Source organism: Poeciliopsis prolifica, unplaced genomic scaffold, assembly GCF_027474105.1.
Source record: "Poeciliopsis prolifica strain line A6 unplaced genomic scaffold, Auburn_PproV2 SCAFFOLD004, whole genome shotgun sequence".
NCBI lineage: Eukaryota > Metazoa > Chordata > Actinopteri > Cyprinodontiformes > Poeciliidae > Poeciliopsis > Poeciliopsis prolifica.
The window spans coordinates 2803412-2830540 of NW_026562379.1; the positions used below are offsets into that span (position 1 = coordinate 2803412).

General features: G+C 37.8%; 4 protein-coding genes across 6 annotated transcripts in view; 1 reads left to right on the forward strand and 3 right to left on the reverse strand.

Moving 5' to 3' along the window:
• LOC129359039 (solute carrier organic anion transporter family member 1C1-like) overlaps nucleotides 1-7009 on the forward strand; it is a 35030-nt gene extending 28021 nt beyond the window's left edge. For both annotated transcript variants that reach the window (XM_055028402.1, XM_055028403.1), the window contains exons 13-15: nucleotides 2819-2883; nucleotides 3098-3215; nucleotides 3487-7009. In XM_055028402.1, the coding sequence (XP_054884377.1) occupies nucleotides 2819-2883; nucleotides 3098-3215; nucleotides 3487-3727 (424 nt within the window). In that variant the 3' untranslated portion in view covers nucleotides 3728-7009. The remainder of the gene's footprint in view (nucleotides 1-2818; nucleotides 2884-3097; nucleotides 3216-3486) is intronic.
• Nucleotides 7010-7059: 50 nt separating this feature from the next.
• dus4l (dihydrouridine synthase 4-like (S. cerevisiae)) lies at nucleotides 7060-14830 on the reverse strand. The gene is made up of 14 exons (XM_055028071.1): nucleotides 14515-14830; nucleotides 14290-14411; nucleotides 14080-14197; nucleotides 13739-13861; nucleotides 12724-12950; nucleotides 12368-12630; nucleotides 11046-11063; nucleotides 10549-10649; nucleotides 10047-10147; nucleotides 9532-9679; nucleotides 9147-9282; nucleotides 8865-8967; nucleotides 8363-8463; nucleotides 7060-8043 (listed from the first exon to the last, which is right to left on the reverse strand). Exons 1-14 carry the CDS (start codon nucleotides 14604-14606, stop codon nucleotides 8008-8010), a joined length of 1689 nt encoding a protein of 562 aa, XP_054884046.1. The 5' UTR covers nucleotides 14607-14830; the 3' UTR covers nucleotides 7060-8007.
• Nucleotides 14831-15874: 1044 nt separating this feature from the next.
• rflnb (refilin B) lies at nucleotides 15875-18834 on the reverse strand. Its single transcript, XM_055028410.1, has 3 exons — nucleotides 18315-18834; nucleotides 17850-17944; nucleotides 15875-17469 (listed from the first exon to the last, which is right to left on the reverse strand). The coding sequence occupies exons 1-3, from the start codon at nucleotides 18648-18650 to the stop codon at nucleotides 17151-17153; spliced, it is 750 nt and encodes a 249-aa protein (XP_054884385.1). The 5' UTR covers nucleotides 18651-18834; the 3' UTR covers nucleotides 15875-17150.
• A 337-nt stretch (nucleotides 18835-19171) lies between these two features.
• The window catches only part of vps53 (VPS53 subunit of GARP complex), a 31871-nt gene continuing 23913 nt past the window's right edge, over nucleotides 19172-27129 (reverse strand). For both annotated transcript variants that reach the window (XM_055028412.1, XM_055028411.1), the window contains exons 21-22: nucleotides 23118-23222; nucleotides 19172-20527 (exon numbers count right to left, since the gene is read on the reverse strand). In XM_055028412.1, coding sequence (XP_054884387.1) covers nucleotides 20357-20527; nucleotides 23118-23222 — 276 coding nt within the window. In that variant the 3' untranslated portion in view covers nucleotides 19172-20356. The remainder of the gene's footprint in view (nucleotides 20528-23117; nucleotides 23223-27129) is intronic.

Genomic DNA, 27129 nt, shown 5'->3' on the forward strand with positions numbered 1-27129 from the left:
TCTATTTTTAAATATGAACATCACTGAAGTATCTGGACTTCAGCATAAATAATAATAATAATAAAAGATTCATTCATATTTGAAATGTTAGTAACTGGGAGAGCAATATGTTTCTGTTCCGTTAGAATGAGAGTTTTGATTTAACATAAATGCACCTCATATATTTCTGTTGATTAGATATTACCAAAGCCTAAATTGTCCTCTGCAGAGAAACAGTGATTCCGTCTAATGTTGGGGTTTTATTGTCTGAAGAGCTAAGCCTCAGGTCAACATCTCAGCATCTCTCCAGCCAGCAGGTTCTGCGATTATTAGTACTGCTGCCAAGTTTTACCCTGATCTGAATCTGTGAAAAAAATCTATGTTGCTGATTTACTGAGGATGAGGAAGAATCAACTGGCTTTTGGCTGCCCACATCTGCATGTCTCACCGCTCCACCCATGAATTAGTCAGACTGAGTGTCCCTGCAGTTAACTGGCTTTCACAGATTAGACCCATTAATGTTTGTTCTCCCTCTATTTTACTGCTTGCTCTTGACTGCGAGCCAGGTATGATTTAGTGATTTGTACACAGCCGCAGGGGTGTTATTTCACAAAGTTTGCTCATAAGTCAACCTTTAAAAAGTCACTGTTTTTACCACATACAGATGTGTTTTGATGGTTGACTCTGTTACCAGGCTCACATCTGTTTAGCTGCCTCAGTGCTAGCTCTCTCCAATGCCACGTCCTTTAGATCAACCTCAGTACTTCTACCAAAGTTAAACATAATCTCTACTATTGTCTACATTTTTTACACACCATTCTATCATACATTACATAATAATCTTCTTTAAAGTTATTGTCAAAAATCACAAATCCGTTAACTGAAAACTCTTTTCATTTAATATTTAAACATCAAGTCTGATTTTCCGTAAAAGAAAACAGGAATCATTATCATCTGAATTATTTGTAATCAAAATAATAGATAATCACTTCTGTAAGAGAAAACAGACAATGTTCAAACATGCCTTTTGTCTTTGGGCTTGCATTATTATTATACCCTAACCCTATCCTCACCTATTTTGATGGATGACATAAATTATTAAAATTAAATTCTTTAACTTATGAATTTATGAAGACTGCGGTGAGTTAAAACCTAGAACCTATCGTTAATGTGTCAGATGGTCAGCACACATATGGATTAGTTTATCAAATTAATTTAATTAGAAGTATTTTTCATTCTATTAACATCAAAGCAGTAAGATGATGGTTGTAGGAAACCATTTTGTTTTTGAAAAGTGTTTTTTTCCATGTGGGTTTTAAAAAGGTTTAGAGTAGCCTTACTTAATCACTCAGTAAATACTCAAATAGGTTTAATGTTTTGTTTTTATACAAAACCATCAAGATCAACAAAAGACTAATTGTAGCCAACATAACTACCACAATAACATAAACATATCTATCGAAACATTGCAGTCTTTTCAAGTTTAGAATCACATTATTATTAAGAGAACTGAATTGTGAAAAACTATCATTGAGTAAATCGACAAAGATTGGGGAAGAAAAGCAGTCAGGTTTGAGATAGATTCATACAATCTGCAGATAATTCTAAAATATAAATGATTTTTCTTTAGTGCATTGCTACTATTAGTAGCTTTTAGCAATTAAAAATATAGGACATGGTCATAAAATATGTAAAGTATAATGGGAGAGCTGGTTCTTTTGCTGTATTGTAGAAGTTGTGTTGTACCCAACATTGTTCAGTCCTCAACTCGAAGGAAAAAATTTGGATATTTTAACTGTATGACTTTCAGGACAGTCTTGTTAGAGAGATCTATGATCTCAGGGAATTTTTTGTTGTTTAAATAAATGCTGAAGAATGGAAAAGTAGTGCAACTAACTAGGATGGCACTGAAATGAATATTGAGCAGGAAATTTAACAGACTTGAGCACCTCCATGTGGCCTAGAACTGGTCTTGAAATCCTTTGCAGAAACTCTTTAATTTCTCTACACCTACGCTTGATTTCTTTCCTACTATGTATTTTGTTAGCACACATCAAGTAAGCTGTTAAATCTTCTGCTTTTATTGAGATGTTAATGCCTTCAGGGGGAAAATGATTTTTGTCTCAATTCTGTTGAACAGAAGGGGAGTACCTTTTCACTTTAGCTTTACTTTTATTTATTTATTTAATTTTTAGATGACACAACAATCCCGGTTGTGAATTTTTGAAGCTCAAGTGCAAACTTGAGCTTCAACTTAAGTAATTTTAGAGTCTGATAAAGGCTAGATCCTATATTTTTTCTAATATTTCAATTCCTGAAAGGAAAATGGTGTTTTTTTTTTTTTTGTTTTTTTTTTACCGGTCTTTGACTTAAGATTTTAAAATATATAATGTTTGCATTGTTCATTTGTAATTGGTGTCAATCTGGGCACATGTTATGACATCTTATGCACCATGTAGTCTCTGCTGGCTTACTCCCAACTTTTAAAGAAAAAAAGAAGACTTGCCATAAGCCTCTTCTTTTTTAACCATTGTCACATGGCAATGTCTGTAGCAGAAAATCTAAATAGCTTTTGGAAGATTACTGGTGAAAATCTGGAATTTAAATAATTGATACTACTTTGTGTCATTTTTTTCTTTAAACTATGAACAGATCAATTCAAAGCAATAATTTTGTCATGACCTATGTCATGACAAAATCCAATTTGAATCCAATTTGTACAGTCAACATGTTAAATGAGTTAGATTGGAACTCAAGATAAAAATATTCTGTATGTTCTGTTGCTTACAAATGTTTTTTGTTCTTATATCTGAAAGATACTTAATTGTTCTCTACACAGGTGCATAAAACCACAATTGAAATCTCTGGCACTTGGTTTTCATGCTTTGGCAACACGTACACTTGGTAAGTTTTCTTCAAAGAAGTGGTAAAGTCACTCACTTTAAGGTGACCTTACTTGGCGTTAAACCTTCCTAAGGACGTTTTCATTCTTGTTTCTTACAATGCCATAAAAGGTAAATGTCTGAATTATGGAGTAACTTTAGCCATTCTGAACAGTTCTGCCTCAGTTCTCTTGGACGCCATTCTAAACGCCTTTTATTGCCTTGTGGTTCCACAGCAGGGATCCCAGCACCCATCTACTTTGGAGCAATTATAGACACCACATGCCTAAAATGGGGCCAGAAAAGATGTGGAGGCATCGGAGCTTGCAGAATCTACAATACCTCCGCCTACAGGTAGTGGGTGTGCACATTCACTTTTCATACAAATTAATCATTTCAGTTCACACAACTTAAAATAAAATAATTTACAACCGCACTTCACGTTCCACAATAAGAACTTATTTAAAATCATTCATGTTTCTTTTTTCATCCTGAAAGTCTTTTTGTACAACTTCTAAAATGTTGCTGATGCATCATGTACATGCATTATATCATGACAATCTGGTCTCTTTCTCCCTGGTGTGTTTTAGTAAAACACTAATTACTTCACTTTCATCCCCCTCAGGATAGCTTACCTGGGCCTGACTCTGAGCCTACGGACTATCTCCTTCGTCATTTGCATCCCGGGCTTCATCCTGCTCAGCCGACAGCTGAAGGAGGAGGAGAAAAAAAGCGTCCTACACGGGGCCCTAACAAACGGCGGGACTGAACTGGAAGCTCTCAGAAAAGAGGAGTTTGCGGTTTTGAATTCTGATCAAGCCGTGCACACGGCGGACAACAGCACAGACAGGCACACCCAGCTGTGACTGCTGAGAAACAGAAAGGACTCCAAGTGTCTGACTTATAAGAAAATATATCCAAAGTATGTACCCAGTGATGCACACACAGGTGAATACACACAACCACATATACATATAAATACATACATGCGTACAAGATTTGCAGGGAATCACAATTTCTGTTATCTCATGTCGACCATAAAATCTATAATTGTACCATTGAATGTGTGGTGTTGAGACTCTGGCAGAAATTTAACCCACCTGACAAATTCATGGAATGTACATTCTGCTGTTTTTCTCAAACAATCCGGATTCAAGGCTCAGAATGGAAACGTGACTAGGAAGCGAAGGCCACCACTACAACACTCCAGTTTGTTTCATACACCAGCATCTATTAAGCTGCCTCTGTAGATAGTTATTTTAAATGAGAGTTCTCCCTGTTGCCAGTGTCATTAAACAAAGCAGGTAAAGTGGCCTTAGAAGTGAGAGGCACAGCGGGCTTTCAAAGAAATGTTCTTTTTCTTTTTTTTTATTTATTGGTTTTGACGGGTTCTTGGGAGGTGTTTTGAGGGTTTGCGGCTGTTGAAGTCATGTTAAGTACACATTATGTGCCTCACTCACTCAACAGTTACCTCTGTGTGCCATCTGTCCTCTTGACTCACGTGTGAACAGTTATCCATTGAAACTTTTAAGCTGCTGGTCTATAAAATTGTATAGAAAAGTTTTTACATTTTTAAATGCCGCGCAAAATGGACTTTGCCTTTAATCCCCCCCCCTCCTACAAAGTTTAATTCGATTGTATTTCTGTGTTATGTCCTTATGAAGTAAAAATAAACAAAGAAAAACAAACCTTTGAAAATCACCACCCCTACAATTTAAACTGTATGTTTTAACATAATCTGCTCAAAAAAATTTAAGTGATTATGATCTGAATATCCACAATCCCCTCAGTGTGCTCTACAATACATTTCTGCAAAACTTTTTTTTTTTTAAAGAAAATATACCACACTGAAACTCTTTCTAGTTCTCAGAAAGAAATGTGTTAATTATTGTGTTTTAATGATTAGTGTTGCACCAGTTGGTTATTGCTATTCTCCGTGTTGAGTGTTTTCGGGGCACGTGGATAAGTAAAAGTATGTGAAGTGGAACTAATGGGAGTATTTCTGTATGTTTTATATCTTCAGTGGTTGTTGAATATGCTCTGTTGGTTAGTTGTTTTCTTTGTACTTTTCTGTGAGATTGAGGTAATTTGTGCCAAAACACTGAATCATTCTGATCTCTCAGGTTTCATTCCCAGATTAAGCTTGTTCTCAATAATCAGAAGCCATTTTTGCAAATTAGACAGTCTCTCAAAGTAATATTAGAAACTGTATTTTAAATGTTTTAATGATACTTGAAAATGCACCTAACATTTTATATTAGAAAGAATAATAATAGAAAAACACCTAAATTTCATGCCTTAAGTTTGTAAATTCAACGTATGGAACTCATAATACCAGTACAATGGAAAGGTCTGGTTTATTTTTTAGTCCTAAATCTGAAAAATACAAACCTTATGATTGTAACCTTCTATAAGACATGTCAAACTAAAAATCAGGGATTAAAGTGTAACAGTAACCTAAACTTACTTTATATATCTATATATACATATTAAGTTCTGGAAACAATTGAGACCACTCAAAACAATCAATTTCTCTGATTTTACTTTTTATAGGTATATATTGGAGTAAAATGAGCATTGTTTTTTTTATTATATAAACTTCTGACAACATGTCTCTGAAATTCCAAGCAAAAATTTAGTATTTATTTGTAGAAAATGAGAAATGATCAAAATCAGTGCTTTCAAAGCTCGAATAATGTAAAGAAAACAAGTTCATATTCATTTAGAAACAACAATACTCATGTTTTAACTCAGGAAGAGTTCAGAAAGCAAAGTTTGGTGGAACAACCATGAGGTTTCCAATGGGGTTCAATACAGTGGTCTCTTAATTTTTTTCAGAGTCGTATATATATATATACTTTGTGGGCACCCATGAATCACAAAATAAATGTAAAATGCAGACCAGATATGTTTACAAAAGGTTGGAAACAAATTTGAAGCTCTTTCTCCTATATAATGATTTATTTCTTTTCTAAGTATAGTTGTTAACAAACATGTATTCACTGTAGGCTGCTGTTTTCCTACCAGTAATAAAAATTACTCTTGTATCCCTCTGGTTTGGTATTATCCAAACCAAATACTTAAATGTTTTTAACAGTGTCTTATAATGATTTAGCCAATGTGGTCATTTGTTTCCAATTTATTAAACTAAATTAAAAATTGATTTTGTTCTTTTTGAGTTCTGGCAAAAAAAATAAATAAAAACCACTGTAACCTCAATCTGGTTGACAAAGATTTTTGCCTTTTGTTGAAATTGTCCTGGTTTTTAGTGCTTAAGCTCAGATGGGTCTCCCCATTTCATTGTTTTTATTACATAAACTTTGAAAACTTTAAACTCATAGATTGCAAAGTGAAGCATCAGAGGCAATATCAAAATATTTTGAGCCACTGCTTCTACTGTTTAGACTTGGGCTTAGCATTAGTTAAAACAGAGCAGATTGGCTTTAAGTGCTAATGGGCTCTTGGATCACAGTATTTCCATCCTTTCTTCAGTCATAGTTGGTTTGGACTAATGTTAAAAAGCATTAAAAAAAATTGTGTGACAAGTCTTGTAGAATTAAATTGTGAAAAAACGGTGGGAACTGTTTTTTTTTTTTTTGTCCCACTTGAAGACAGAGGAAAGCATAATGGCTATAGGCAGGTATGATCTGTGTTTAAATGTTTTATGTACAATGAGGAACCTTTGTGTGATTATAATGACCAAATCAGATGCTACAGTGGTGCTTTGCAAGGTCAATGTTTGGATTCGTTGTTTTTATGGTTGTAATGTAACATTGTCAATTTTTTTTACTAATTACAAAGCAACAGAGTTCAAGGATTTGGAAGTATGGCTCATAATCTTATTCACACAATCTAATTATCATTTAAAAGTTTTTATCAATGTCTCAAAAGATTCATCTCAGAGGTTTTTACCATCGTCTATTGAAAGTGTTTTTGTCCATGTCGCCTGTTTTGTTGTTCAGGTTCAGTAAGGCAGACGCGGAGTGAGCCGCTCACAGGAAGGAAGAACAGTACACCAATAATATATAAAAGGCATTCAGCTGCATTAAAGTAACCAGATTGTAAATAAATTTCCTGGTTTATTTTTGCAAAATGTGAAAGAATATCATAAATGTCAATCAAAAATAAACATTTATTATCAAAAATCACATCATGGTTTTGGTGGTGTTTATGAATGAAAGAACCCAAACAAAGCACATGATAACCAAACCTATTTTTATTAAAGCACAGCTAAAAAAGGCACTTCAACTGAATGTCTTTATACAAAAGAAAACAACCTGGATAGGTCATACAAACCATGCTGTGAATCACTACCTCAACTTCTTTAGCATGGAGAACAAGCAATCACAGTGACATATGTTAACCAAAATAACGGCAAGATGCGCAATAAAATAATCATACATTCCTGTTTTGTAAACCATAAGTGAGAAATGCAGTGCAACAACTATAGAAGTCTAGGAACCCATTAGGGTACAAACACTTTGAAAAACACAAATCTATTTTGACTTTAATTATATGCATTCATACTATTTATTTATCACAAATGGGTGAAAGCTAAGGATGGTGTTTTCTACGTTCTACTACATGGCAGAATTATGACTGTATGAGAGAGAACATTGTAAATGTGAAGATGGTTCATTTAAGCCAAACCCTACATTTAAGCTTTACCTACAAAGAAGCATGTGCATGCTTTATGTTAACATGGAGGTGCAGAAGAGGTAGCTGCATTATGCAATCGTAATATAAAAACGTGTTTGAAACGAAAGCATTTTTTTTTCATAACCTTTGAATACAGGATTGGATGTCTTTAGCTTTCAGCACATTCAGCACTCTAATTTGTTTAAAGGACCAGAATCAACAGCTTGAATAAGAAAGCTCACAACTTAATTTAACTTGTGACATGCTCTGTGATAAAATAATCACCTTATCCTGCATGAAGTGTTTGCTGATTGCTTTCAGAAATTCTTTCAGTAACACTGCAGCGAGTGGAAATACAAAGTGATCATCAATTAACAACAAAAAAAATATTCATCAAATTTTAAACCATCACAACTCTCAGTCCAAAGTCTGCTTGTCAGGTTTATCAAATGGATGTGACATTTTGCAATGGCTTTCTTGCTGATTTGGGAAAGTTTAATTACCACCACTAGTCGTCTTTTTTGTTCCCATTATCATGACGATTCTGGAAAAAAATAAAAATAAAAATGATAAACAGCATTATGATACCAGATACAATTATATTCAAGCTTCAAAGTTAAACATATAAAACACTTTAATTAAATCCATTATGTTTTATCTTGATCTATACCAGAAACACTTAAAGCATACGACTTATAGTACATTGGCACCAGGTCAACAATGAAATACAACCTGCGATGTGCCTCACAGGATAACATTTTTGCTAGATTAAGTGTGTGTTGCATTAAGTGTGTGTGTATTGTGTGGTGACAACTGTAAACCCTCCGTTTGCATCGTCCTGCTGTTTCTACGTTTAGGATTACCTGAAGCTCCTGATGTTCCTTCAGCAGTCTCTCATACTCTCGAGCAAGTCCCTCCATCTGCTTCTTTGTCCCATTTGCCTCTGCCTGAGACTTTTTCAAGGCTGCAAAAGATGCAATCACACATAAAAACTAAATCTGTGCATTCACCTGCTTCAAAAGGCAATACTGAACCTTAGTTGTATCAGAGTATAAAAACTACGATAACAACCTTTGGATTTTGATCTCCTGGCTATTTGTATTAAGCAGTTAAATTTCATTAGCCACAATGAACTCTTAGCTTAGCCAAAACATATTATCTTCTTTTAATCTACTGTTCTTTACAAGTTCAATTGTAACAAACTCAATGGAAAGGTGTATTTTACTCCTCTGGTTAAATGCGTTTTATTAAGAGGTCAAGATATTACATTTTTTATAACCTAACAGACTGGTTGATTCAACTCATTTAAAAGTAGCTTACAGCTGCTTCACATGCAAATAACATGGAAATGACATGAAAACTAACTGTCATTAGAGGACTTCAGCTCATGTTTCAGCTTGTCCACTTCTGTCCTCAACAGCTCCATGCCCTCTGCTGTTGCCCTTTCACCAACTCCTTCCATCAGCATCTGAAATCAAAGGAAAACCTTATTTTAACAAAAACAAAGACATCAAACTCAAACACAACTGAGTGAAAAAACTGAAAGACAAAAGAGAAAGATCAGCACTACAAAGAAGAAAAAACATTGCAAACAATAAGAAATAAAAATCTTTATTTTAGTAGCTGGAAAAAATAAGTGAGGCCTACCCTTTTCAGCTGCTCATTGTCCTTTGTGTACTTCTCCACTGCTTTATTAGCATCATCAGCCTGCATTTGCAGAGCAGCTGTGGTCCCCGACACGGCTGCCAGCTGATTAATTAAAGTGATCATTCGCTTCATAACCCTGAAAACAGCAACAGAGAATAAGGGGACAAAATGGCAGCACTTATTTGAGGATGATTGCTAAGACCCTCCTCCCGGCTCTGATTGGTTATTTCAGACTGGGAGCGTTTGCCTTTTTCACTGATTATTATATTATATGGCCAGGACATAGCGTTAACAAATAAGTAAAAAACATATTGTCTTATAAAAGCTACATCCTGCAGCTTTAAACAAAGAATTGGGTTTAGAGTACATTAATTTGGAAACTCACAGCCAGAGGAAAACTGAGAAACCAGAGATGTAGAGGTTCCTTTGAGCCCGGAAAAGCTTCATGTGAAGGTGGTCAAACATGTTTGGTTGCACTTTGGTATCTGTGCCGATTTCTTTACTTGAGTATTTTCTGACCTCTCGTACGGCATCTAAAGAATGACAAAAAGAACAGGAAATCTGTACATGATATTTAGAGAGAAACTTAAATATTTTTTCTGGAATCAAAGTCCAAAGATTTCTGTTTATCAGACATCTGTTCCAAGAATAAAAACAATCCAAAACAAATAAAATAAATACATGAAAAACACTGACTTCTTGGTACTGTTAATGCATTTCAAGAAAAAATGCTAAAATAAACAGTAGCTGAAATTTCCAAATTTCACAATTATTTCCATATTTCATCAAAATACTTTAATGCACGTGAGTATGGGATTGTTTGTTTATGAGTGCAATATGAAGGTAATATAGACCAAAATTGTTGGTAGCATGGCACAGACCAGAGACATTTACTCTTACCAAGAAAGAGAACAATAAGGACTATGATCATGGTGAGGAAAACTTTGTTCCAGAACCTCGCCATCCAGCTCCAAATTCTTAGCTGGAAAATACTCTGCCATCTGCAAGGGGAAAAAAGAAACATTGTTTTGAAACTTATGTCTATTCCCGTATGTTGCAACAGTTTATCAAAGTGATGTTACATGATGCTCAATTACCAAAAGACGTCTAAAAGGGGAAAGTACTCAGCTGAAATTCAGCTTATTTTGAGGATGGCCAAGAAAGCAGTATTAAAAGTGCATGTCCTTAATATAAATGCGCTGCTTTTCTCGTCTTACTCGATACTTAAAAAAATAGAAGTTTTGCATGGAGATGAGTGAAAGCCACGACTTGCATGTAATTATTTCATTGGTGCTATTCAAAAAAACTAAATTGCAATATTAGGTATGTGCTTCAAAATAATATGTCACTACTTGGGCCATAAAAAAATAAAAATATCTCATCCAGGTACTCCCATTCCTACCTTCTGGCTGAAATGAAAGGTATGCAGAGGATGAGAATGACGACAATCTCTGCATAGAGAAAGAGCGCCACAGCAGTCCACTGCAAAGTCATCTTTTGATTCTGAAAATAAAGAAACACAGGGAAGCTTAAGAGGAAATCTTGGCAACCACATTCTTAACACATTCTTGTGCTAAAGCACAATCTTAGCTAGTTTTGCAGAAAACAGAACGTAAATCCCCTGTTTACAATTCACAGAACTTTAACTTGCAAGTGTTGCTTTCGAATACAAATGAGAAAAAAGGTTTCATATGAAATAAGAGCAAATTCCAAAGTGTTTTAAAATGAGCTATTTTTTGCAGTGAAACCACGTTTTCCTATCTCACAAATCTATCTAACCTACTTACTGCTTAGGCTAGTGCTACTGTTAACAAGGAAATGACGCCACGAACAGAAAGAAGTTATATTTGCACTAAATGCATAAATGCAGCATTCGGGTTGTATTTCGCTTTTACTTACCAGTAAATCGTCAAAATGCTAAAACTGAGGGGGAGTTTCTTCATAGAGTAAAGTTTGTCTTCCTGTTCTACCTCTTCCTGCTTCAGCCTCAATCACACTGATAAGTACGCTTTGGCTTCCCTGCCTCGTAGAAAGGACACGTCAGCGGGTCCGCCATATTTGGAGTGGCATATTTGCTTTGTTTTGATTTTTTTTTTTAAACAAAAGCTTTGTTTAGAAACTGTAGCATTTTTTAAATAAAAGAGACACCAAACTTTAGAATCAACTAATTTCAGCTCATTTGTATACAATAATATAGGTTCATTAATCATATAGAGAACATTATATAAATCTGTTGTCCAATATAAAATGTTTATTTTTTTCTATGGAAACTTATGTCACATCCTGTAAATCTATGACGTAGACATGTATGCTATACATATCTACATATATGTGGATATAAATATAGATATTTATATCTACATCACAGTATTTTTTAGAATTTGAATGCAGGTCCTCTGTGATAATTTTGTCACTATCTCTTTTCTTTTTCGTGTCAACATTTGCAAACACAAAAACGCAACAAGTTTGCCAGCTTCACAGTGTATAATTACTGCATGTGGGCTGCATACTTATATAATGTATAAGCTGTTAATAGCGTATTTCATTTGAGATGCTTCGCTTTCAAAATGATTACTTTAAGACGAAAGAATGAAAGTGCCAACATTCAATATTCTATGTAACTAATTACTACAATATTTGAATGTACGTAATTAGTACGTAAGTTAGCACATACTAACACGTGATTGGCTCAGCTGGTCATTGGTCACGCGACCCTACTGTGGCGAACTCAAACTCTTAATGACTGGTTCAGATTAACCATCTGAACCAGTCTTTGAATGTAGACCCTCTGCAGTCATTTGGTCAATACTCATTTTCTTTGTCTTGCAAGTAAATTCTTGTAAACACAAAACCCATGAAAGATAGGTTATCCTTTCTTAAATCAACAAGTTTTGCTATGCAGAGTACAGGGAACATTTTTTAGTGCCGGGTCTTTATTTAAAGGCCTGCTTTAAATGAGAATAGTCGGTCTGTTTCATGTGATTAAGATTTAATATTTGCATGGCATGACATACAGGGTGGGAGCTTGTCCTTGCAGAGTTGGGCAATGTGCTGGTTGAAAGACCACCATTAACTAAAAATTAATAGAAATAATTTATAGAAAACATTTGCACAAACATGAGGAAAATACCTAAATAGAGACAATACAAACAAAACTTTAAAATTTTATTCACCATAAAAATAAAACTACAAAGTAAAGTGATGATATTCATTAATGCTCATGTTTCAATATCTTGAACTGTCCCGTATGTGTTCTGGAGGTACTCTATTACAGAAGAGGTACTGGACAGGGAATTGAACACCTTTCTCTCAGGCTGGGAGCTGACCCTTTCCAGCATGTAGATAAGATGATGATGGAAGCATGTGAATGGAGTGCCCTGCTCAAGGGAAATGTCCACCCAGTCCCATATACACTGCAGCGGAGTATCCTCATATCCTGCAAACATGGCAGGGTTTGCCAGCAAGCCCCGAGCGGCCATCACACCTGTACAGTAAGGCCCAAATAAGGAAAGCATTAGAAACTAAAGGAAACATGTCGGCACCCATGAATGTATGACGGCTGGTCAAGCAAACATACCATCCACACCAGTAAGCTGGTGAGTAGACTCCACATCACGAAGGTACTTTATGTCTCCATTGGCAATGACAGGAACTGATACACTGTCCTTGATTGTCTTAATGGCGTCATAATGAACTGGTTGGTGGCGTTCCTCTGCTGTACGACCATGGACTGTTATCCACGACACACCAGCTGATTCAGCTTTCTGACACAGATCCACCGTCCTCCTCAAGTCCTTGTGGATCCTGTGGATGCAGAAGTTTCTTTAGAACACCACTGTAAAACAAACTGCTACCTAGCATTAAAGTGGAGAAAGTTTTCACATTTTGTCACGTCACAACCACAGGTGAAAGGAAAAGTAAGCAGTTGACAAATTTCTTAACTTCTTCACACAGATGTTTGAAGAGTTTTTGAATCTACATTTTGTAAAACCCTGTTTGCGTCAATTACATCTTTTGAGGAACTCCTCTTCAAATTTTATACATGAAACGATTCAGATGTTTGCCTATTCTTCTGGTTCAAGTGTGCCTGAAAGGGCACCGCCAGGAATCTTGGGATCCATGACAAAAAATTTTGTTTTTCATTTTGTCTTAGTAGATAATCCTGCTATAAATGTGTTCACAATTTTCTCCATGACCTGTTTTGTGTGTCTCTTCATGATGCTATTATAGAACTGAGGTCTTTCAAAAAGTGTTGGATTTGTGCTGAGATTAAATAAAAATACAGACAGATTATGTGCTAATTAGGTGGGTGATGTAGGCAATTCGCTGCACTGGATTTGAATTAGGGGTAACAGGGCAAATGAGACTGACTAGAAATGCATGCCACACGTTTCAGTTACAATTTGTAAAAGTAAATAAATAAAACTTTGAAGACCACATATCATTTCTCTTCTGGTTTAGACTGATGCACTACTTTCTGTTTGTTTATCACATATAATCCCAAGAAAATTAATTAAGCTTTGTGATTGTAGGGGACAGGGACCTGTAAAGGTTACATGACCAATGAATTATCCAAGTGTTACAGGGCTTACCTGATCTTGATGGAAGCAGTGTAGTTTGGATTGCCCACCTGGTTTCTGACGTGTCTCACCATGTCTTTAACAAGTTCAGGCTTGTTAATGAGGCATGCGCCATAACCAGATGACATAGCCCACCTGAAAACACACCAGATACACTATTCAAATAATTTGAAAGGTTTAGACATATGCTCAAAGGGCATGGAGTTGAACACATTTGTGCATAATTGTCCCTTGGACATGAATCAGTACAGGCAAACATTTGTGTTCATTAGATATCAATCACCCAAAATGATAGAAATAAAACAGAAGGAAAAAATAGACTGGCTCAGGGCTTTTGCCCCAATGAGCAGCACCTCTGCGGACAGCCACAGTTGAGGTCAACTCCATCTGAGAAAGGTGCCACCACGCAAGCTGCATCAGCCAGGGTCTGAGCATCATGGGCAGCAAACTGCACTATGAGGGGTCGATCACCTGCGGAAAAAAAGTTTTAGCAGTTTTAGTATTTCTACTCTGCCTCTGTTATTACAGAGGTGATAAGTGATATTTAGAGTGAGAGCACTCACGTTCGTTGGTGGTAAACTCGCTGTCTCTGGCTTTGACAGATCGTAAAAAGTCAGTTGCAACTATCATAGGGGTGAAGCAGATGTCACAGTTGTACTTCCTGACTAGAGACCTGAACGCCAACCTGTGAGAAACAGATACTAGCAGCAACAGACACACCACAAATGGTAACCTTTGGAGATCAAACTGAGTTATCTAATGCAATGCTAGCTACAGAAAAATCTTACTTTGAATATCGAACCATAGGGGCGCAGATCTTCAGGACTTTCCCCTGTTCAAACATGTCCATGATGCTGCTGTTAACGCTGCCTGTCTTCATTCTTCATGTATAACTTGTTAGCCACACGCTAACTGTCCGGGTTTCCAGAATAGTACACGGACTGAAAAACTAACACTACGACATGACATCTAATATAATTGGTTTCGTAATAAAGAGAAGGCTTTATTCCGAAGCACGAAAATCCTCTCTCAGACGTCCATTGGTGGGAAAACAAATGTGTGGAAAGTGAAAACAACTGAAGAGCCGCGCGCACGCTGGCAGGAAACGAGGGCGTGTGTTTTGACCTCTGAACCGAAACGTCACACAACACGTCAGTTTCTTCGTTTTTGAAATATATATTTTTTACTTTTATTGGTATTAGTATGATTCCCAAAGTAACAAATGATAGTAGAAACATTGAAATAATAAAAAACGAACGTTTTTATTTCGGTTTTACTTCGACGTCACGCTGGCTTCAGAGTCCCTAGGGAAAAATCTGAATTCCTGGTGTACTTCCCAAAAAGTTGGCTAATGTAGGAAACGTGAAGACAAAACCGTAAGTTGAAACATTTGGGAAAAATAAAAAATAAAAACACTCAAGTACACAATGTAACATCAACTTCAATTTCCAAGTCAACTAATCTTTGAATAAATAAATATAATTTCAGCACTCTATACAAAGACCATCACATTTTTAAATTGCAGGAGGGCATGAATTATGCGGAACCTTTTTCCCTACAGAAACGGAAAGAACCGAAGGTGAACAGGCACAATCAAGACGTGCTTAAAAACGTTTCAATGACAAATGAAATGATCCGAAAACCATGAGGTAATAGTTCCTACAAAAGCAATGATGTACTTCTGGTATATGAATAGTATTGATACTTATAAATACACATTATGCAAGTAAAAACGCAAGACCAGACCTTGCTGGAAAATTACCTTACATTGTACCTTCACGGTAGAGCCACAAGAGGGCACTACAGTTGCACAAGACTGAAAAGATTGGACTAAAAAACAAACGTTAAAGCAAATGACCCCTTCTCAAAAAAGAAACATAAATTCATTTTTTTTCAAATTTTATGCAGGACTGAATTTTGGAATTATGGTGTGTGTGCGCATTTTAGGAGCACATTCACCCTCAACATATTTCTTGTCAAACATTTAGATTTATCACATCAATAACCTTTTCAAATTTGGTAGCATCTTACCCAAAGTTTGAAATAGAAAAAGTTTAACAAGGTTTATCAGTTAAAATTGATATGCAGACAATGTCTAATATCTAGGAGTAATCACACAATGTTCAAAATAAAAGACAAACTTTCAAATATTGAATAAGTGTTTATTTTATTCAGACATCAACCAAGTGATGGAAATGAATAAGGCACAGGAGGCATTTCAAAATAACACGAATAACAGTGGAAAGAGCATGTTAATTAGTTTTTAAAAACTCACTCAGAATAAATAAAAATTAAAAAAGAAAAAAAAGTCACACCACAATTAGTAGTGGAATGCAGTAAGCCAGTGATTTATGGTATTATTAGTAAATACCTAAATACGGTGCCATTTGTGCTACAGGGTCAATTTAAATTTACACACTGGAAACAAACACATCTTCAAAGCATTTACATCACATGAACTGGATGTGCAGATGAATGTTGATAAAAAGGGATGGAAGAGCGCTGCACTACGCCGCGTACATTGAAAATATTCTGCAAATAAAAACAGATTAAGAACCTGGAAGTCTAGGAAAAGGATTTCACCTACACACTATGTGGATCTCATCTATTACCTATGAAGTCCAAAGTAATCTGTTCAACAGCCCTCTCATGTCAAAACTAATTAGACTGACACATAGGCCAATTAAAAGCCCTGTTGCATCTTTAAAAAGTTAATAAATCTTTAAAGACATTAAAATACTTTGAGTGCTTGATCAGATGATAGTGGATGTGCTAATGGAAAAAACTCATCTTGGTGCAAGATGAGTTGAGTTTGTCCCTAGATAAAAAAAAAATCTTCTCACATAATAAAGGAGCACTTAATAGTCCTTTCAATAAACCTACCGGGCCATAAATGCATAAAAGACCAACTTCGTAAAAATCAATTCTCATCTTTGCTGTACCAGAGCAGATCCATTCCTATCCACAGTTTTGGATAGCGACTACAAGGAAGACACACAAACATAACAGCAGGTTGGTCGCTAGCATCAACATTAAGCTTCAAAGCAAACGCATCCACCTCCTCCCAGAAATAAGCTCCGTTCTCTGATCAAGCAGGACCACAAAAACATCTGATAAGAGACTAAAATTTAAGAGCATTTGGTAGATGTTTAGGTTTCAGTGATGGATTTTAAAAAGCCCAAAGAGGAGGACCTAGCTTGTTTAACTGTGACGACCTCCAGCCCAGAAACCACAACTCTGGTGGGCTAGAAACAAAACAATAGGCCAGAGAAAAAATTACCATGTCTATAGATGTTTCTCTTTGTGATGGGAAACAAAAAAACAAACAAACAAACAAAAAAAAAAAAAAACACATGAGCTTGAACTGACTTTCAGTGCAACTTAAGTGGACAGATCAGGACAGGATGCCCCTTCATCTCCTCCTTCACTGAAACAGCCTCCTGCTCCCAGCCACCTCCAGCTCCACGCTGGACAAGAAGCGCCTGGACAGTCGATGGGAGTCGTAGTTCAGCTCCGTTATGTAGACTGTGCTAGTTTTCTTGGGGTAGATGATTGTGGTGCTCTTGTAGCGGTTGGGCTGATGGTGGGGCTGGAGGTCCAGCTGGGTCTTGTAGTGACGCCATGTACTGTGCGGTAAAACCACAATTGTCTGCTGGCAGTGTTGGAGGCCCTGGGCCCTCGGCTGGAGGGCCACGTTTTGGATGAAGTGACGGTCTGAGTCATAGTTCACAAATGATGTGTATCTGGAGATGAGATAAAACGTTAGTGAACAAGCATCAGATTTCAATCAACAATTGAACCAGTGTTTCACCAAAAGGTCACAAGCAGTTATCCAGAGTTTATATAAAGTATGAATGGATTTAAATTTTCCCCTACAGGGCAGCAGCTAATCAGAGCTAAATTAAGAGCAAAGTCCAATTTAAATGGCAGGAAACAACTCTAGTCTTTTTTTTTAATGAAAATGTTATTTGATGAATAATTTAACCTTTATTATAACTAATACATTTTCTCACCAAACTACCCAGTAAAATTTTAAGTACTTTTCAGAGCACTCCACAGGCCAGCATTAGGCCCTGGACGGCATGTATACCAATTATGTCTTGCTCTGATAAGGTCAACCTACCTCAGTTCTTTTGATGGTAACAAATCAAGGGATATGCCTTCCCCAAAGGACAGAGGCTGCAGTTGTGGGATATTTCCACTTGTTGAAGCTGAAATCTGAAAAAAAAGGAAATAAAAGAAAATTCTTATAAATCCACCACATGCATAAATATCAACCTGAGGCATGCGCATCAATAAAGTTTTGCATAATTTTCTGTAGAAAGGCAGTTGGAAGCATATCTGAGAAAAATGGCAGCATGCATCTTGTACTAAAATAGAAGTGGGACAGCATTTTGTAAAATAATGCCCATGTCAACTATGATCAGTAAACCGGAGTTTGCAAGTATATCCTACTGGTTAAAAGATCCATAAAACAATATATTTGATCGGGGAAAACAAAACAAAAACATGCTCTTCAAAGTTCCACATCTGAACTCTGGAGTTTCTAACATCAGGTATATTGTAAAGCACAGCAGATATTACATACCAGGGAGGCCCTTCCTTCTTCCTCAGACACCAGGTTCACACCACCGGCTTTCTCTGCACCCACAGACTGCAGCCAGGCGCTGGGGCTCGGACTCGGGGGTAAACCAGAGTCCGGGCTATCGAGTCCTCTATCAGTCCTGGTGCAGCTCATATCCAGAGGATCTCCGTCGATTACATTTGGCAAATCCAAGCTACCAACCATTTCTGGTCTTAAATTGCAAAAAAATCCAGCTGACGCCGCCTGTGACAGAGAAACTCTTCCAGAACTCGCGTCCCTCGTGTTCGCGCACAAACTTCTTCGCGTTCTGAACCCAGGACTACAGGCTGGAAATATCATTAACCTGAGCGGGGGTTGGACTCCATCTCCGAACAGCGCCACTGCCTTTCAACTTTCTTCACTTGAACAGTAAAAGCTCACCAGACTCCCCCAGCCTCACGCCAAAACCTCGAGTTTCAGTGGGGACGTTCATTTACATCTGTGCAGGAATCAAAGGGACTGCGTTAGACCAGCCACCCGCGGCTGCTCTTCAAACTTCAGGCCCCTCGAAGGGGGGCTTCCACAACCACAAACACAGGAAAGGGAACGCCTTTCCAAGCGCTGATTGGTCGGAAGATAATTGGCAAGAAGAGGCCAGGCCAGGATTTGGGAATTTTTCCAGACCTACATTGAAATTGGACCTTATTAAGCTTAGGTTGATATGCTTTCCTGGTATTGTGCACAGCGTGCAAGTAAAATAACACCCACCCATTTAGGGGGAGAGGCGGAATCAGCGCAAATGTTTTAATAATCTTGGTTTTGGAGTGTACAAAACCAAGATTGGTAAGAAGCATGGCGAACCTGGAAGAAAAATAAATAGGTGCAGTAAATGAATAGTTTTATTTTGTAGTGCAGAGATTCTTACACATGATGCATTATTTGATAGCCGATCAGACGTGTGTAACCAAATTTCTAAATATTGATCTGTTTCATAAACAAATAACTACCTGCACTTAATCACATGTGCACTGTAGCATGCACACTCATGTGAAATGTTGACATTTTTCAGGTTACAACCACTAACTTCTGTTTTTGGGAATCCATAGACCAACACAAAGTAGTATGGAATTGTGAAGTGGAAGTAATATGTTTTATTTGCATATAAAATACTGAAAATTCCTGCAATCATTTGCATCCCCTTTCCTGTCAATATTCTTTAACAAACCTTCCAGCAATAGCTATTTATGTAAATTAAATCACAAACACCTGGACACCATTAAGAAACTGATTGCAATATATTTTATCCAGGGGTATCAGAGAAGGCTACAAACAAAGGCACAGCACAATTTTCAGACTTTCAATTATGTAAAGCACTAATATTTTCCTTCCACATCAGTCATGTACTACTTTATGTTGATCTAAATACCATATGTATGAATATAAAACAGGAAAGGTGATAGAATATGAATAAGTTCAAAGGCTAAGAATAAATTTGCAAGGCGTCGCATGTGATCGTCTGCTCACTGAAACAGCAGATCTGTGTCGGATCTGCTTCATCAGATGTGTGTGATGGTTATAGGCCACTGCTCTTTCAACAACATCAACACCTGAGAGAAAAGTCTCCTTTAAAGATGACACAAATAATATTTCAATCCACTCTCCTTCATGCTGAAACAGTTAATTCAAAGATACACCATCCTCTTCTTAATATTCAGAAACAGTAAATTTAATGAACATCTTAGAATCATCCATGATTAGGTGCATTAAAGAGCAGCAGGAGACACTCTGAGCAGAATTTAATCAGCAATAGTACATTAGGTCATCTGAGATAATTGACGTTAGTGTCACAGAAACAACGGTGGAAATTTGCAGAAATACAGGACGTGTGCAACAGCAACAAACCGTTGAGGAAGTTTCTTCATAACCGAGAAAGTTTAGCCAACTTTTTCCTCTTTCTGTAGCTCTCGACTCTAAGTGAATCGAGTCTAATAAAGTCTTTGAGATGCGTAACTGCAAAACACCTGAAGGCGCCACCAGCGCCTGTTATGATCAAGATCTGAGTCTCTTCACAGTCTCTTTTTGATGAGCTTCTCCAGCTTGCGGATACGAGACGACTCTTGCTCTGGGGTGGGGGCACTGAAGGACAGGGATGGGCCGCTGTCAGATCCAGAGGGTGGAGTGGGTAACCTCTGCCTGAAGAGCTCCAGCATGCTGCTTTGTTCACTGCGCTTCAGACCCTGCACACCCATACAAACCCACACCAACAACACAATGAATATAAAAGGAAACAATTACAGAGCATGCTTGAGGGTGTGGGTCTGGCATTCAATATCAGTTCCATGACTTTCTCTTACGCCACCAGACTGGGTTAATTTATGAGAAAAAGAAAAGCGTACATAGGTTTAAACAGCAATGGAGGGGAAAATGGGTGAACTTAAAAACTTTTAAGTGAAGCAAGATTTTATAACCTCTAACCTCTGTCTGTCATGCTATTCATATAGTTTAAAGTCCCTTCATTGAGACTCCAGAAAGAGTGACGAGATCTATGTGGAGCACAGAGTGACCCTTCCACCTCCTGCTGCACACTGCTGCTCAGCAGGCTGAAATGCCAACAAGACATGTCAGTGGCTTGTAAAAAAAAAAAAAACAAAAAAACAAAATCGCTACTTCCACTCTTATGCAGCCGACTGCAGGCTGCACCGGAGCAGATGGCCCGACCAATTAACCAATTACTTTCAACTTGTACCTATGTTAAGTGAAATTTCAAGAATTGTACAGGACTTCAACATACAGTTAGGGCCAGAAATATTTGGACAGTAACACAATATTTGTGAGTTGGGCTCTGCATGCCACCGCATTGGATTTGAAATGAAACCTCTACAACAGAATTCAAGTGCAGATTGTAACGTTTAATTTAAAGGGTTGAACAAAAATATCTGATAGAAAATGTAGGAATTGTACACATTTGTTTACAAACACTCCACATTTTAGGAGCTCAAAAGTAATTGGACATATAAACATAACCCAAACAAAAAGTTTTTTCTCAATATTTTGTTGTGAATCCTTTGGAGGCAATCACTGCCTTAAGTCTGGAACCCATGGACATCACCAAACGCTGGGTTTCCTCCTTCTTAATGCTTTGCCAGGCCTTTACAGCTTCAGCCTTCAGGTCTTGCTTGTTAGTGGGTCTTTCCGTGAAGTCTGGATTTGAGCAAGTGAAATGCATGCTCACTTGGGTTAAGATCTGGTGATTGACGTGGCCATTGCAGAATATTCCACCTTTTTGCTCTCATGAACCCTGGGTAGCTTTGGCTGTATGCTTGGGGTCATTATCCATCTGTACTGTGAAGCGCCGTCCGATCAACTTTGCAGCATTTGGCTGAATCTGGGCTGACAGTATATCCCGGTACACTTCAGAATTCATCCGGCTACTCTTGTCTGCTGTTATGTCATCAATAAACACAAGTGACCCAGTGCCATTGAAAGCCATGCATGCCCATGCCATCACGTTGCCTCCACCATGTTTTACAGAGGATGGTGTGCCTTGGATCATGTGCCGTTCCCTTCTTCTCCAAACTTTTTTCTTCCCATCATTCTGGTACAGGTTGATCTTTGTCTCATCTGTCCATAGAATACTTTTCCAGAACTGGGCTGGCTTCTTGAGGTGTTTTTGGGCAAATTTAACTCTGGCCTGTCTATTTTTGGAATTGATGAATGGTTTGCATCTACATGTGAACCCTTTGTATTTGCTTTCATGGAGTCTTCTCTTTACTGTTGACTTAGAGACAGATACACCTACTTCTCTGAGAGTGTTCTGGACCTCAGTTGATGTTGTGAACGGGTCCTTCTTCACCAAAGAAAGTATGCGGCGATCATCCACCACCGTTGTCTTCCGTGGACGCCCAGGCCTTTTTGAGTTCCCAAGCTCACCAGTCAATTCCTTTTTCCTCAGAATGTACCAGACTGTTGATTTTGCTACTCCAAGCATGTCTGCAATCTCTCTGATGGATTTTTCCCTTTTTTTCAGCCTCAGGATGTTCTGCTTCACCTCAATTGAGAGCTCCTTTGACCGCATGTTGTCTGGTCACAGCAACAGCTTCCAAATGCAAAACCACACACCTGGAAACAACCCCAGACCTTTTAACTACTTACTTGATTACAGGTTAACGAGGGAAAGGCCTTTTGATTTACTTGCAGCCTTTGGAGTCCATTGTCCAATTACTTTTGGTCCCTTGAAAAAGAGGAGGCTCTGCATTACAGAGCTATGATTCCTAAACCCTTTCTCCGATTTGGATGTGGAAACTCTCATATTGCAGCTGGGAGTGTGCACTTTCAGCCCATATTATATATAAATTGTATTTCTGAACATATTTTTGTCAACAGCTAAAATAACAAAACCTGTGTCACTGTCCAAATATTTCTGGCCCTAACTGTATCACACTACGAAAGCTGGATATAATGACATATCAAAAGCTCCTGTAAAATGTGTGATGGAAGATGCACTTAGGCAACTTGTTGCTGCAACAGAATAATGCCAAGAATGTACTCCAACAATAAATGGTAAGATTGAGTTGTCAATGCACTTATTAAAATCCTCTAGTCAGATTTTTATTTCAAATGAAATAAATCCATAAAAAAAATTGTGAAAATAAATGTTACATTGTTCTCACTGATGATCAAAGACTGAAAGACTGCTTTCAACTAAGGACTGATTTAAATTACAATTAGTCATTTTAGACCTCCTTTCAGCTCACTGGAACAAATTATCACAAGCTAGCACAATAAACAACGATTTATTTAAAACACGGGTAGAACCACCCAACTTGCCTTCATATCCAAAATCTTTTGGAAGGTCTCTGGGTTGCCATCGGCCAGAAGTTTGATGTAGTTATCAACGAACACCACTGGTGGTTCGTGTGGGGCCATCACCACCTGTGGAAACAATTAGAGTTTATTGTAGTTTTTAACCTTTCTACTTGTTCATTGCCACTTTCCAATTAACCACCATAAGACCACACAAGAGGACTTTGAGCAATCTCATGTGGGGCCTCAATGATTCACATACAGGGGACCACTTGATTTAACCAAGTGAAAGAAGCTACATGTGAAGTCAGAGTTCTTGTTTTATTTAGTCTTCATACCGCTTACATTTTCACCGTTTGCAAACCAGTTACATCATGCACGAGTGGATAGAAAATAGTTTCACAAGAAAACTTTTCAAAATAAAAATTGATATGGGTTATAAACAGACACAAAAAGGACCTTTTTTTTTTTTTTTGAAAGTGCAAAATGAGGAAAAGGTTTTTTTTTTTTTTTTAAGAATAAAGCTTGTCTGACAGCATCAACCTGCTCACAAAATCCTTCCCTCAATATTCCAACTACAACATGCTATTTGTGAATGCAAGCTTTGCTTCTTTTACGCAAATTAAAATCTATGAGCTGCACATTGAGCATACAGGAATCACAGCAGGACAGAAATGGAGGGAAGAGCAGGAAGGAGAGGCTCAGGATTCCCTGGAATTCTCTGTTTTCTTATGGGACCTGCTAACTGAGTGATTTACTTTGCAACTGTCCTGGAACCGGGCCAAGAGAAAGGCCAACGGGGACCGCGAACATGAAAAAGGGAAAGAAATTGGTAGAGTTAGGAATGAAAAAAGGGCATTAAACGTTAGAGCGAGAAATGGAGAAAAATTCAGCCTGGACAGGGGTGGGGACGGGGCTGCCTTTGAAATGCTCCCCAGAAAGAAAACTTCAGAAGAAGAGAAGAAAGCTGGAGCTATGGTGGGCTGGGCTGAGAGAGTGTGGAAAACAGCCACGTCTCACAGGCATTGTGGAGGCCAGGAGAGGCCATCTCAGACAGACAGAGAGAGTCTTATGTTCTTTGAACATAACTGAGCTCTGGCTCACAACACAGTGAGCCCAAACAGATTCATTTTTTAACGCTCAAAGCAGAGAATCTGACAGCTACTATTAGGAGACAGGATCTTTACTCAACTTTCTGTCATGCTTTTGCTTCTTTAATGACAAGAGCTTTACATTTTATGTTGTTGCTTGCATATCTTTGCACTCGATTTCTCTTCATCAATAAGTAACAGATTACTATTGTTACTTATCTCTGACGTTTTTAAGTTTTATTTTTTCTATAATTGTGGCAAACCTTCATCTTTCTGGGGTCCTCTGTTTTAGTGACATTTTCAGTGACATTTTACAGGTGGGGATTCAAGGCTCTATTGATCCCTGGGGTTGCTGTAAATATGTGTCTGGTAAGCCCTTTTGCAAATCTTTCCGTGATCCAACAGTGGCAAACCCACACAGAATCAGAATCCTACTTACACACAGATTCTGTTGTAGCATTTTTCAGGACATTCTTTATCTTGAACAGCTTTGTCTTTTCTTTGTCAGTCATCCTGATTGAGATTTTTTGCTGTGCTTGGTATGAGGTGTATGTGCCAATCACTGGATATCAACAAATCAGTTGCATTTGATTTGCAGGACCTGACTGCTACTTTTCCTTAATTTTCCTTAAATCCAAACAAGGCAGCAAGGATGTATGTAGTTGCTTCTCATAACATTGATGACAAACTTTCCCTTTTCTTTAGCTTTGTTTTCAATCCTTTAAGCTCAAGTAGTCTTGCTGCAGCAAGCACAATGATGCAGGGAGACAAAGCACTAGATTAGAAAGTTCAGAGCAAGTAGCAACGGATGTTTCCCAAATGAAAACAGATCAAACTTATGCAATGGTGAATAAATGCTAATGCTTAGAAAAGCTGATTTGAATATCATACCAACAGGATCAAGACTTTTGTAAATCCAATTTCCCTCCCTGGATTATTTACATATGCTCTCAAGGGTATAAAAAACAACTTAAAACAATACTGCTTGAGTATAAAGCACCGGCTGGTCTGAAATTAAATAAACGTGGAGCTGGCAGCTGTGACTATCTCACAACAAGCATTAAACACTTGTGAAGCTCCTGCAACTCTCACGCTAAACTGTAGTTTTACTGTCAGGGTAAACCAGATTTAATTCGAGTCCACAGCATCCTGAAGTGCAATTTGAAACTATCATTGAGTGAAGGCAGAGAAATTCCTGTGTTGACCTTCTGACAATAGGCTTGTCTTTGAGATGTCTGAGCCCAAGGTGGAAGCAATTACCTGGGAGGAACATCAATGTTACATAAAGTCAATGGCTGAAATGCTGGCCACAGGCCAAAAGTTTCTCTTTCCTCTCTGTCAAAAGCCAAAAATCACCAGAGTAAAACACTTTGCTTGAGTGTTTTCAGAGAGTCTGCCACCATACTCAGAAGTCATTCTTTAATTTTGGTTTAGCTTTGAGAAAATACTCAAGGTACACACTCATTTTTTTATGTAAAAATTCTGCTCTTTTAAAGGCTCACAGCTCCTCAGTCCATTTTAGCAGAATATTAAGAGCAAAAGTCCAACATTTCTCCACAACTTAATAGCAGAAATTTCTAAATAAGAAGGAAACAAGGAACGGAGGAGAGAGAAATTCTGGAATTACACAATTACAGTTTTCTTTTTCCAGGCCTGGAAACTATTTTAATCCAATATACTGTCGCTCATGAAAAAAAATTTCAACAGATTACATATGCTGTATTGCTGTATTTCTGCTTTTTTCAGTTTCTTGGGTTGTTTTTGGTATCTGCCGTTGCAAAAATGTAATCCTATAGAACACTCGGCACTAACAATTTTCTGCTTATATCGCTCCTCGTACATAATGTCAAGCATTCACAATGAGATTTTCTACCCTGCTTTCAAAGTAATGCACTTTAATCAATCTAAGGCCTGTAAGCAGCCTTATCTCCGTCTGACTTCTTCAGAAACTGGATAGATTCATTCTAGTTAAATTGGGGCTTCAGGCAATCAAAAAAAAAAAAAAAAAGGAGTGGGCCGCTTTGAATGAATTTATGCAACCTTGAAAAGAGAAAATATGTTAAATTCGAATCAGATGAGATGAATGAAAAATCATTTATATATATTTAGGCTATTCCTGCAGAGGACCATGTCAAAGCTTAAAGAGGCCACAGAGAACAGACGTCGACACAAAACCAAGTATGAAATGGTGACAGAAGGGCTTGTCTGTGTCAGTGTGTGAGACGACGTGAGTGTGCCACAAGGCCTTCATCTAAGACAGGCTCACTTATCTCATGCTCTCGCAGTGAAAAGGGGCTAAGGCAGCACAATCACACAAGCAGATCAGGCTCAGTGTAAACACAAAGAAAGACCAACCCGAGGAAGGAAAAAAGCCGTCCTGGGAGTCCAGTAGAAATCAAGGGAGCACGTGCATTTCTCTACACCCCAGAGACGTTTAATTAGGGCGTGGTTTTGTATGGCCGCCACATACCGGTGTCCTCTAGAGCCTCATAAGGTAATTTTGAGAAAAGGAAAAAATGTCTGTCCTATGATTGCCCTCTTCGCTGGAAACATCATCCAATTTGCTATGCGGTGCACTGCATGTGTGGGAGGAGGGTGTTGTCACGAGCAGACACTCGCACACACCTTTTCACAGGCACAACCACACGCTGGTTTTAAAGGTATATGCCTGGTCTTGGCCTGTTGCTTGTTCATTAAACCAGTGCAGCTCCAGTCCTGTTTTCTTCTCGCCTCATGTGAGATAAGCTATTTTGTGGAAACATGCTCATAAAGTGCTATTGTGAGAGGGGATAAAGACACAATTAAAGGGCTATTCTGCCAAAAATACACTCGCAGTGGATAATCTGCTCAAGTGACTAACTCGAGGCAAACATTTAAAGCTGGCTCAGTGGTTCGACCACAAACACTGATGGGAGAACTGTTTGTTTGGTCTGTTCTTGCTTTCC